We start from the raw sequence: 12666 nt of genomic DNA on the forward strand, positions 1-12666 counted from the left end.
GCTGGTCCCGCGAGCCGCTAGCGGCCGCGCGGCGCTTGGCGGTGCTGGCTGGCCGACAGCGCCTGGTCCAGGTACTAAAACTGTGTCGTCTCATTGCCGTGAAAAATCCTTGAAGCAGAAATGTTAAATTTCTTCAGTGCCTCCCGTCTCTGAACGGGATGTGCGAGAAAACAGTTCTCCATAATCTTGTTAGACTAATGCTATTATTTTTAATGAACCATTTCAGACTGTGCCTTGAAGTAAGAAGGGGAAAAAGGTTAAAATTTCCTGCTTCTGACAGCTCTTTGTGTCTCAGAAAAGAGAAATTTGGCAGAAGTACTAGACATTTGCTAGGAATTAGATGCTGACAGTGAGCATCGGAATGTCCCAGTTTTCCTGCCTGTGAAAACGGAAAATGCCGTCTCTGTTGTAGGAATATTACGAGGATAAATACATCGATACTAGCACAGTATTTCAAATATTTACATCCTGGTCTTGCAAGGTGTTAACGCGCTGTGGTCTGCACCAGACCCTGGGTAGGTCACGGAAAAGTGTTTGTACCCCTCAGGGAGGTGCAAAGGAAGGCGCGAGCAGCGCCGCGCTGTGGGAGTTCTGTTCTTGGCCCATCCCAGGCCAGTTCCAACGCCGAGTACCCTACTGCGGTATGTGAAAGGAGGGAGATTTACCTTTGTGAAACAACACCGTACTTCCAGAGTGAACTTTACTGAAAAGTAAATTATATGTCCTATTTAGACTCCCCAGCTTCATGCCCGAGAGATCTGTCTGCATTTTCTTCTAACAGTCAGTAGGAGTTCTTAAATGACAATCTGGGTAATAGTGACTATTATTAGAAGATTAAGGCAGCCAAACTGAGTACACTCTAGAGACTTGTGACCCCAGCTTTATGCACTTCTTTCCATATAAAACTCTAACAGCAGACCTTTTAAGAAGCACTGGGAGTGTGCTTCAGAAGGAGGGGGTCTGAAATGCCACTGCCGCGCTCGGCCAGTTACTCTGCGAGCTCCTCCTGGTGCTGACACTGCGGTGTGAATAGACACGTGCTCCCCAAACACTAGCAGCGATGGGAAGATGAGCAGTGACTCTCTCGTGCTGGGCTCACCCTGAGCTTGCTCCTGGGAGCTTTCCTGTGGCTCCTCAGCCTGGCCTCGGTCCAGAGGGAGGGACCCCGCTCCCCACCCGAACCCCACCTGGACAGGCTCTCTTGTCTTCTTGCTCCAAAAGGCTGCACGGAGCATTTCACGGAGGAGGGGGAAATGGTGTGACTTCTTTCGCTGCAGTCATCCTGAAAGGTCTGATTTAGAGGCAAACAGACTGCAAACAGATTCCTGACAAACAAAATAGTGTGTAGTGCTTCCAGTTACTGACGCAATACATGTCATGGCTGGATTACGCTTCACTTGTAGCATAAAGCTAGGGTAGAAACGTCTTACTGGACATTGAAAATACACCTTTCTACGTCCAGCAATGACTCTATTTGAAGTTCCTGTATTTGAACCCTTGTAACTTGCTAAGTGACAAAGGTTGTATGTATTGATTAAAATACATGTATATATTTGTAGCTCATAATCTCGACTGCTTACAAAACTTTGCAAGTAGGAATAGGACAAAGTATAAATTACGGATACATTCAGTAATCAATATTACTGATATTGTTTTTTAGCTAAAAGTACTTATTACGAAACAATGATGGCAGCTGATGTGCTAGCTGTCACGTAAGTAACTCTTGACACCAACCGGTACGCTCCCGCTGCGGCGCTAAGCCTCCTCGCACACCCATCACTTACGCAGAGGCTGTTGCGTGCTACGTCTTTGCTGTGTTGCTGCAGGCTTTTGATCAATGCTGCGCACTCAGTGCGGTCCAGGAAAGAACGAGAAAAGCTCTTCGGACGAGTGCTGGGTCTTAGCTGTATTTCTGGGCCAACCCTTGTCTTGGTTAACTTGCGCTGGTCTGATGGGCGGCTCAGGCTATCTGCACTGGCAGCTGTTAGATGTGAAATGCTGCTGTTTTGGTTGGCATGGTGAATATTTAACGCAGGCTGCTGTTGAAAGGATTGCTTTGACAGGGACTTTGCATAGTCCCATCTCAAGAGTTAGTACTTCATGGTGGGATTTTTTTGTTCTAAAATTCTCAACATCGGACTAAATTTAGTCATGTAGAAATCAATAAATTACTGCTGACTTTAACGTAAGGGCAGAGTTAGGTCAACGTTAAATGGTTTTGAACAATCTTACTCACAGTATTTAGGCTCTTCTCTTTAGCTGGGAATGACATGATGAGAAATTTTCCACTGCTTTAAATGTTAAGGAATCTCTGAAAATATTTAGAAACAATCAATTACAAATGTTCTATGGTTTGGGTTTCAAGTTTTCTTTCTGAAGTACAGCATGTTCTTCTGCAGATTTTCATCCAATCTACATGCTCATGTCCCAGAGGCTTGTTTCCATGGAGCATTTGTGTTTCTATCACAGTGTATGTCCGGTGACACGCACATATGAGAGGGCAGCTCATAGTGGAGTATTTCGTTTCAAGAGCAACCTGCTAGGGGCAGCTGAAGATGAGCCATTTGTCTGTCAGAGCACGGAACAAAGCAGCAGTTCTGTAAGCAGCACCGAAGCTGGAGCACCATTTGGGAACAAGCAGTTTTCACATTATTAAGTCATGCGCAACCAGCTGGGAACTATGTAAAGCTCCACTGAAATACTTTCTTTGTCTCAACAGTACATATGAAAATAAGTAGCTTTTGGAGATTTGCTTTGTGTCAGGCTAATCCTGCTCAGCTTTTCCATACGTTTCTGTCTGCTAAAAGAACAGGGTAATAGGCTTATAGGAATGCAGGTTGGTACCTACTGGTATTTTAATTTTAATGAATACTTCAGGGGGTTGGGAGGAGGGTGTATGTTCTCTGTTTTAGTGTTCTGCGTATAATAACAAATTGTAACTTCAGGAAAATAAATCAGTGCAATACTGCTACCCCAAGGTCCAAAGTGCCAATAAAACAGTGGGAAGCATTCCTACGGAGGAGGAGAACTGTCCTCACTCTGCAGGAGTCCCTGGGTTTAAATCTGCTCCGTGGGACCCGTTGGGCTCAAGCAGGCTCCACCCAGGCTGGCGGGAGCATTTTGCCTGACCAAATTCTCCCGGCAGTCCGGTACAGCTGCAGCGGGGTGAGAGGCTTCCCGGCGCTTCTCCCCGCGGCGGGAGAGCTGCCGTGGGACCGCCTGCAGGACTTGCACCCCGCGGGGATGCTGCTCGCAAATGAGTGCGCTCTTTCGGCCGCCAAGGCTGGGTGGGCTCCGCCGCACCGAGCTCCAGCTGGGGTCTCCTTTGCTGCTTCTAAACGACGACTGCGGGGCGAGACCCTTGGGTGATAATGGCACCCCGCTCCAGCCCTGTCTCCGCGGATGCCCCAGCACAGAGGCACCGCCAAGCAGCGGCTCTGCAGGATGGCTCCGCTAAACGCTGCCCGTGAGACGGAGCGACCCGCAGCCCCGAGCCCACCCTCGCAGCAGGCCAAGGGGCGACGTGGCCACGCTGCCTGAGAAGGCGGATGCTCTCTGACTTCCGAGTCGTACAGGATTTAGGTGAAAGCACAGGTTTTCCAGTTGTTTTGACACCGTACTTTTACCGTGGAAATAGTTTAAGTTGCTTTTTATTCAGTAGCAGCCTGTGTGGATGGTGCTTGTCCATAAACTCATCGCCCCTTGCTGTTCATCAGTCTAACAAAATAAAAAAATAAACATGTTGCTGTAGTAATGAAACCCTTGTGTCGGTTCCTGGGGAGGATGTGTTAATTGCCAAGCTCATGTCAGAAGGTTTGTGAACCTGGACTGAGATCTGCAGTGTGTGCGAGGGAAGAGAAAGAACCGAACACTGAAAAAGAACCATTACAGATTGTTACATTAATTTTTCACACCTCTCAGAGAAAGCAGAAGAAATGGATTCCCTAAGGTGAAAGGAATGGGCACTTAAATGGCAATGAAATTATTCTGTAGATTCTAGCACTTTTGGCAAGTGTCAGACAGTAAACGGATCCATTAAAATATATCAATTCAGAAATTCATGATGCGTAAGGCCAGCGGAGATAATTTCTTCTGACCTCCTCTATCGTGTGGGTCACGGAGTACCTTTTATATATCTACATTTCTATATATGTGTGTATATGTATATAAGAATTATTGAGTGCCAGTTTGTGGAGCCTGACTTTATTTTATCTTTATTTTATCAAAAATCAGACTAGCACAAATCAGGAGTAAGACCATGGAAATTACACTGCTACAAAAACTCATAGGAAAAATCCGGCATGTGTGTGCTTGGTTTTCAGAAAACAGCACATTTGAGTCACCAGCAGCTTAAAACAAACCTGTGAAATGAAGGAAGCAAAGTGAGGCATTATTGCTCTGCAGACTAATATATAAAATAAATATGCATTGTGGGTGTGTAAAGACGTCTGCTACAACAAATTGAATCAACAGGAAAATGCTTAGCAGTGCGCAGCGTGGAGTGCATCGTGTACTGCAGCGGAGAAGGGACGGACGTCGCTCCCCTGCAGCGAGCACCACGTGCCGCGGGCGCTATGCGAGCGCGGCGGCATCGCCTCGGCGCAGGCCTCGGTGAGCGGCTGGCTGCTGGAGCTGAACTGCACCGGGGCAGCGTAATTCGTTTTGTGCTTTTATCCTACTTGACTTTGGCAACGTGCTAAGCTCCCCCCAAACTCCCAGGCAATTATTAAACCTTCTGGAACGACATCAGCAGTGCTCAGCCAACTGCTACCTCCCACTTTTTTGTTTTTCACCCGTGAGGCCGTGTATTTTTAGCCTGGGCTTTGCAACGTTCCCTCTGCGGAAATCAAAGAGCCCGGTCCGGCCGTGCCCAGGACAGCGGTGATGGCGGCGATGCCCATTCCCATGGCAACCCAGCACAGCCCTGTGCACGTCTGTGCAGAAGGTTGTTCCCATAGCAATGGGCTGACGTACACCCGTACTGAGAAACCTAAATAGAAGACAGGACTGACTCGGAGGTGGTGGAATAGGTTAATTGCAGAAGAGAAGGTAGGTGGGGGATTGTTTTTCCAAATCTCACTGATGCAGCATCTTAAATGTTCTTTAACCGAACATCTCCTGGAAGATATGGGCAAAGACTCTCTCATCTAGATTTGGGATCCCTCAGTGACACACCTCCTTTGCCACCCGAGGAAACAACCGATCACAGTGGTTGCGAATTGTGTTGCATCCAGCAGCTGTCCATGGGCGCTCGCTGAACACGACAAATACGCGGAGATCAGCGCCATTACTTCGGCTGCTTTGGGGGTGTCTGTGTTACGGGGTAACTTCCACAGGTGCATGAAAAAGTGGAGAGGTTGGTATTAAAAATAAGCGGTAGATGATGCATTTAGTGCTGAAAAATTACCTCACCTAATAGTCATCCATAGGATTTTAAAGTTTCCCAAGTAGGTGTTTCATTAAACGTAATTAGAAAATGAAGACGGCATACATTCTAGCTGTGACACGAGAAGTTTAGAGCTTTGAAAGGCTCCTCAAAGGCTGCGTATTGAGCTCCTGCCATGCCTGGGGGTGCGGGGAGGCACGGCTCCCCTGCACAGCCCTCCGAAGCTGGGGAGAGGGGCTGTAGAAGAGGGTGAGCCCGCCTGCACCTCACGCCCTGTCCAGGCCTCGTGTCGACACACTGGTCTCGTTCCTTTCCTTTCCCCTTCCCTTCCCTTTCTCTTTTCCTTTCTCCTCTTTCCTTCCTTCCCTTTCCCTCCGTCCCTCCCTCCGGGCTCAGGCCGCCCCCCAGAGCCGCTGCGATGCCGGCCGCCCCCAACCGGGGCTAGAGGCTGCCGGGAGGAGCCCAAAGGGGCCGGGACGCTTTGGGAAGCGGGCGGCGGGGCTGCGGGCGGGGCTGAGGCGCCGGCAGGCTCCGCCGCGGCCCGGCCCTGGGCCCGGCCAGTTCCCGCTCCTGCTCCCGCTCCCGGGAGGGCTCGGCCCCAGCCCGCTCCCCGTGCCCGCTCCCCGTGCCCGCTCCCCGTGCCCGCTCCCCGTGCCCGCTCCCCGTGCCCGCTCCCCGTGCCCGCTCCCCGTGCCCGCTCCCCGTGCCCGCTCCCCGTGCCCGCGCCCGGCGGGGAGGCGGGCCCGGCGCCCGGCCGCCACTCCCGGACTACAGCTCCCGGCAGCCGCGGCGCCGCCGGAAGCGCGGCCCAGTGGCGGCGCGCAGGGCTGAGCGCGGGGGATTTGGACCCGCTGCCGGCCGGGCGGGGCCGGGGAGGGTGAGGGTCGAGCCGCCATGGCCCTGCCGCTGTCCGAGCCGCCGTGGCCGGCCAGCCTGGCCCCACTGACGGTGCGTACGGTGCGTGCGGCGCGGCGGGAGGGCGGGGGGTGTCAGCGGGGCGGCCCGGCCTCAGGCGGGGCCGCGCCGGCACCGTACCCCGCTCTGCCCGGCCAGGTGCGCGGCAGGGGGGCGGGCAGGGCAGGGCAGGGAGGAAGGGCAGCAGGGAGACGGAGCGGGCAGCAGGCAGGGCGGGGAAAGGCCTCCGCGGCTCTCAGCGGTGGGTGAGGGCCCAGCCCGGAGGAGCCGAGCTCGGGCCCGTTAGCTGAGCCCAGCTCAGCACAGGCCTGGCGCAGGGCGCCGCTCAGCGCGGCCCAGCCGTGGGGCAGCCTGACACCAGTGCCGCCGCTCCTGCCGGCCGTAACGGCTGGACGCTGAACCGGCCCTCGCCCGGTGCCGGCGGTTCACCCTGCCCCGCGCCGTGCGGCAACGTGCAGCCAAAGGCTGTGCGGCTGGAAGCGGGCGCTGGCTCGCCTGCCGCCCAGGCGCGGTGTGCCCCCGCCGGCTGTTGGGTCACCTCGGCTTTCCGTTGCAGGCAGTGGATGACTTGCTGCGGTGTGGGATATGCTTTGATTACTTCAGCATTGCAATGATCATTCCACAGTGTTCACATAACTGTAAGTAAGCCGTAAGCAGTACGGTTGCTTCTCGCTGCGTGTAAATTTATTGCTCTCGTGGGACTTGTCCTGCCTTACTGGCTCCGGTACTAACTTCATGAGTCCTGAGTCAGTTCCCAGAGGTCAACATAAAACTGTAACTTCCTTTCCATTGTAAATCTGTGCCTCCTGTCCTGTGATTAATGTTGTATTTTATGGATGATTGCTTAATGGCCTTAACAAGGCCAAGTGCCGGGTCCTGCCCTTGGGTCACACCAACCCCAGGCAACGCTGCAGGCCTGGGGCAGAGGGGCTGGGAAGTGCCCGGCGGAGAAGGCCCTGGGGGTGCTGGCTGACAGCCGGCTGGGCATGAGCCAGCAGTGCCCGGGTGGCCAAGGAGGCCACCAGCCCCCGGGCTTGTGTCAGCACTGGTGTGGCCAGCAGGAGCCGGGCAGGGATGGGGCCCCTGCGCTCGGCCCTGGGGAGGCCCCACCTCGAATGCTGGGCTCAGGTTTGGGCCCCTCGGGACAAGAAGGGCCTTGAGGGGCTGGAGCGTGTCCAGAGAAGGGCAGCGGGGCTGGGGCAGGGTCTGGAGCACAAGTGTGCTGGGGGGCGGCTGAGGGGGCTGGGGGGGTTTAGCCTGGAGAAGAGGGGGCTGAGGGGAGCCCTTCTCGCTCTCTGCAGCTGCCTGAGAGGGGCTGGAGTGAGGGGGGGGTTGGTCCCTTTTCCCAGGTCACTAGTGATAGAATGAGAGGAAACAGCCTCAAGCTGTCTCAGGGGAGGTTTAGGTTGGATATGAGGGAAAATGCCTTCCCTGCCAGAGTGGTCAGGCCTTGGCTCAGGCTGCCCAGAGAGGTGGGGGAGTCACCGTCCCTGGGGGTGTTGGAAAACCGTGTAGATGTGGCACTTGGGGACATGGAATAGGAGCCAAGGTAAATGGGGCATTTCTGGCAAGTCAATAAAGGGGCAGTGACATTGTCCTTCCCTCTATTCTGTGGCTTTGTGGAATTTAGAATTAACATATTTCATGGAAGTGTACCTTCCTGTACATTCCAGGGATTACAGGAGTGGCAGTGGTGGGGGTGTGTCTTGTCCTGTGACTGCATTTAAGCCTGACTTGTCATTCAATTGACAGATCAAGGCAGATGGCTGGGGCCAAGGAGGGGGGGCAGAAATTTTGAGTGGATGGTTTGGTCTTCATACCTCTTTCCCAGGAAACACAGGATGGAGAATGACCTTGTGGGCCTTATGGGCTGGCAAAATCCTCTTGCACCTGATCTGTGACAGACACCTATTGAAAAAAGTCCTTGTAAAAGATTTTCTCCTTTAGAATTTCAGAGACAAGTCATCATTTGACCATTAATTATTTACTGGCATGTAGAGCAGAGATTACTGATCCTTTATTTTCTTTACCAAACCTGTAGCTCTTCTACTCATGGCTTAGCCAGCAAGGATGTTTTCCTGTGAGGTATTGCAGATGGTCTCTTGCAGATGAAAGCTGTGAAGCAGCCTGCAACCTTTGCTTGTGCAATTACAGCTGCACCCTTCTGACAGCATGGACACGTGCCATCTGGAGTCATGTATTTAAACACCACCTATTCCTACAGTTGTTCATTTAATATCTTTCATAACACAAATAAGCACAAATACAGGCTGGATGGGGAATGGATTGAGAGCAGCCTTGAAGGGAAGGACTTAGGTATGCTGGTTGATGAGAAGCTCAACATGGCTCGGCAATGTGTGCTCACAGCCAGAAGACCAACTGTATCCTGGGCCACATCAAAAGCAGCGCAGCCAGTGGGGTGAGGGAGGGGATTCTCCCCCTCTCCTCTGTGCTGGTGAGACCCCAGCTGCAGTGCTGCGTTCAGCTCTGCAGCCCCCAACATATGAAGGACAGGGACCTGTTGGAGCGAGTCCACAGGAGGCCACGAAGATGATCTGAGGGCTGGAGCACTTCTGCTCTGAGGACAGGCTGAGAGAGTTGGGGTTGTGCAGCCTGGACAAGAGGAGGCTGTGGGGAGACCTTTTTGTGGCCTTTCAGGACCAGGAGGAGGCCTGCGAGAGAGCTGGAGAGGGGCTTTTTACAAGGGCGTGTAGTGACAGGGCACGGGGTGATGGCTTTAAACTGAAAGAGGGTAGGTTTAGATTAGATATAAGGAAGCAATTCTTCACTCTGAGGGTGCTGGGGCGCTGGCACGGGTTGCCCAGAGAAGCTGTGGGTGCCCCATCCCCGGCTGTGTCGAGGACCAGGTTGGACGGGGCTTTGAGCAACCTCGTCTAGTGGAAGGTGCCCTTGTCCATGGCAGGGGTTTGGAACTACGTGATCTTTCAGGTCCCTTCCAACCCAAACCGTTCTGTGATTCTGTGAATATCTTGAGGGTGGAACGAAATGCAGAGCTGTACGGCAGACAGCATTAAGTGTTATGAGCTAAAGTTTTCCATGCTGCTCTGTCTGCCTCAGGCTGATATCTGCTGGAACGTGGTAGCGAAGCAGTTTACTGAGAGTCAGATTTGGGGAAATGTATTGCCTTTTCTCACGTTAAAATAAATGCTTCTAATTGTTTTGTTCAGAAACTATAGCACTTCCTCTTCCTTACGTGAAGGAGGACATTGTAGTTTGGCAATGAAATTTAGTTTAGCTTGGCAAAACTATCACCATTGAAAGCAGCATATTTCTGGTGGGGTGGACTGGAAATTCTCTAGAGTAGCTGGTGTTACAGCCTGCTTGTGACACAGCTGGGTTCAGAGGCCCTTAACTTTGAAAAGAATCCGTCTCCCTTTTTTTTAACAGATTACACATTTAATTTTCCCCTGCAAATTGCGTCAAGCCTAAGTTTTCGATCAAGATTTCCTGAAATATTTTTCAACTCTGTTGTCTTTACGTAATCTCTTTAGTCCACTGAGATTGTACAACTGGAGGAAAAAAGCCCTCTGCCATTAATGAGCGATTATTTGTGAACAGATGAAGATGAAATACATTTGCTTGTAGAATTTTTTTGTTTCTCTTAATGATCCATTACAGGGCTTCTGGCAGGCTCTGTAATCTGTTTGCACCCATAGCCGCTTAGTGTTCCTGCCCTGCTCATTCCTGGGTGACTGGTAGCATTCAGTAGGACTCTTGACAGTAGCTGTTTAACTTCCACAGTGCTTCAGATTGTATCTTTAGCAACAGAACAGATGTGCCGTTTGTATTTCTTTCACATAATAAAAGTATCTGAAGATGGGCATCTTCTGTAAGATGGGCATCTCCCAGGTGGAGGGTGAACTGAGGCCCTGAGATTTCTTATGCTTCCAGTCGGAGAGGGTTGGATTTGGAGGACTGGTTAATTAGTGTGGCGTGGGCTGGGACAGTTGGATTTGAGCTTTTGTCCTGGCCCCGGGTGGCCTCTTCAGACCCACAAAGCTGTGCCCTGCCTTTCAGACCTGTGTCCTGCACCTCACTCTCACGAACTCCATCCGTTTGTGAGACAAATGACAACCACCACTTCATGCTGAGGTGGTTGCCCGGCGGGCACGACCGCTGGCACGGGGTGTTAGAGGTGCTGCTCCCTTGAGGAACCCGGGCGGCTGGGAGGGAGCAGCCTGGCGGCGGTTGAGGGTGTCTCAGCTCCGTGTTCTGCTGCCTCCGCCGTCAGGGCACTGCCCTCCAGCAAGGGATGGAGCCGGTGCTGGGAGCCGCCGGCAGCCCCAGTGAGCCAGCAGCGTGCCGCAGTTGGAGCCTTTATCGAGGCAGAGCTCAGTGCGAGTGCAGCTCTGGCCCGGGGCCGGCGTCGCTGGGAAGGTGGGCAGGGGAACCTGGCCCTGTTTGACTCACTCATATAGAAGTGGAAATAGCTGTTGGAGGGAGCTCTTATTTTGTCATCCAGGATTTTCCTTTCTTTAAATCTGCATTGAAGTTACTACTGTGCTTCCAGCTAAGCAGGTTTCAGAATTGCTTGCTCACTTAAAAGAACACCTGTGGTGGTCTGTGGTGTGTAAATTGTGGCATTACTGACTTTGCTCTTGCCAGGCTTGTTCGGTTTCTTCTCACAACCTTGCTACTTCCAGTTTAAACTGGATAGAGGTTGTTATTTGCTGGCAGTGACTTGTATACTTTTGCTCTGTCGTGGTTATTAAGCATCCAGTGATGACTGTCAGTTTAAATTCATGCTTTGGGATTCTCTTCTGTATACTGAAATACAGCGCTGTGGCTGAGTCTTACATTTGGTTTGGTAGGTGCAGTTTTTTAGGTAGGTTTGGTCTGTCGGTGCAGATGGAACTGTTGTGGCACCTTTTAATTCTTGATGTCTGTGATGTCTACAGTAGACAGAGACTTATTTTGTAACCCCATGCTGAGACCTGGGCCATGGTGGGGCTACTTCTTCCAGAAGGAGAGGAGGCGAGTGGGAGAGGAGGGACTGGGGCAGAGAATTCTGAAGCTGTTTTCTTCTCTGTACACGCCCAGGGCCAGCCCTAGGCACAAATGGTAAGTCAAAGAGCTTATGTTGTTTATTATCCTCCAGCATGCTTCAGCTACCCTGGGTATGAGCAGTGATGGCTGCAAGCGTAGGTCAGACCCAGTGCTTACTGAAGGTGACTGGCTGTCAGATGTTGGTAGGCTAGATCTGTAAGCTGGTTCATACCCATCCAGTTAAAATGTTTGGTTTTTTTTTTTTTATGGATTCCTCCCCCCATGTCACATTTTCCTATGTAACGTAACTTTTGAGTATTTAGAAGGATTTGCCGTTTTAAGTGTTGAATTAGTGCATTAATGCTCCTGCTGCTTTTCAGACTCCTTCACAGAGCGTCTTTGAAATATATCTGCTTCGGTGGCTGTTGCTGAGTGTGTTAAGTGCGGAGACTCTGGCCAGTAATGATCTAGTGAGTGAATGTTTTGCTGGAGGGAGATGAAACTTTTAATATCTTGAAGCGGTTGTGCAAGCTCATAGATGAGTAGAGAAAGTAGAATAATTTCAGGAATTCATGGCAGCAAAATGAAGCTTATGCCATATTTCACCAAAGAGTCTATTAAAGCATCCCGTGATGATGGTATGACTTGCTTTTCCTGGGAAACATTTAAGCCGTCTCTCAGCGTTCCAGTGCTGTTTCCTATCCTTTGTAACCTTTTCCTTCTATCGCAGGTTGGTATCGTTTTGGAAAGGGGAAGAAACACCTGGGAAAAAGTGGGGATAGAGAGTTTGGGGCTATGCAGGAAGGTGAAAGTGATCCAACATTGGTCACATAAAAAAAAAGCGGTGGCGGGGGGAGTAAGCAGTGCAAACATGCTGCTTTAAGCGGTGGTAGCTGGCTATGGTTTTCTTGTCTTGTGTTAAAGAAACAGAAGTAATCATCTGCTTTTGACAGAGGGACTGAGATTAAATGTTGAAAGATGCTTGCATAAAATATGGTATTTTTTGCTACAACGGTAATCTTAACTCTATGGAAAATGGTGTATTTTCAATATTGGTGTATTGCGGAATAGTTTGCATATATTGTACAAAAAGAAAATATACTAATAAGGATGTTGAAATGCGTTTGGAAGAATGCCTATTTAAAACTTACCTATTGCCTTTTTCCAGATTGTTCTCTTTGTATACGCAAGTTTTTGTCCTTCAAAACTCAGTGTCCAACATGCTGTGTGGTAAGTGGTTTTCTTTTCCTCAGCTTGGTTTTTGTTTGGTTTTTTTTGGGTGAATCTAAGGAGGTTTTTCCTTTGGACTATGCTAAATAATTAATTCTGGTCATATATTACCACCTTTCCTACTGGTG

At 51.0% G+C, this 12666-nt stretch overlaps 1 protein-coding gene across 5 annotated transcripts in view; it reads left to right on the forward strand.

The window, feature by feature from the left end:
* Nucleotides 1-6179: 6179 nt before the first annotated feature.
* Nucleotides 6180-12666, forward strand: part of RAD18 (RAD18 E3 ubiquitin protein ligase) — a 49606-nt gene continuing 43119 nt past the window's right edge. For all 5 annotated transcript variants that reach the window (XM_075095581.1, XM_075095582.1, XM_075095583.1 and 2 more), the window contains exons 1-3: nucleotides 6180-6334; nucleotides 6858-6939; nucleotides 12477-12538. In XM_075095581.1, coding sequence (XP_074951682.1) covers nucleotides 6281-6334; nucleotides 6858-6939; nucleotides 12477-12538 — 198 coding nt within the window. In that variant the 5' untranslated portion in view covers nucleotides 6180-6280. The remainder of the gene's footprint in view (nucleotides 6335-6857; nucleotides 6940-12476; nucleotides 12539-12666) is intronic.

Source organism: Phalacrocorax aristotelis, chromosome 6, assembly GCF_949628215.1.
Source record: "Phalacrocorax aristotelis chromosome 6, bGulAri2.1, whole genome shotgun sequence".
NCBI classification, from domain to species: Eukaryota; Metazoa; Chordata; class Aves; order Suliformes; family Phalacrocoracidae; genus Phalacrocorax; species Phalacrocorax aristotelis.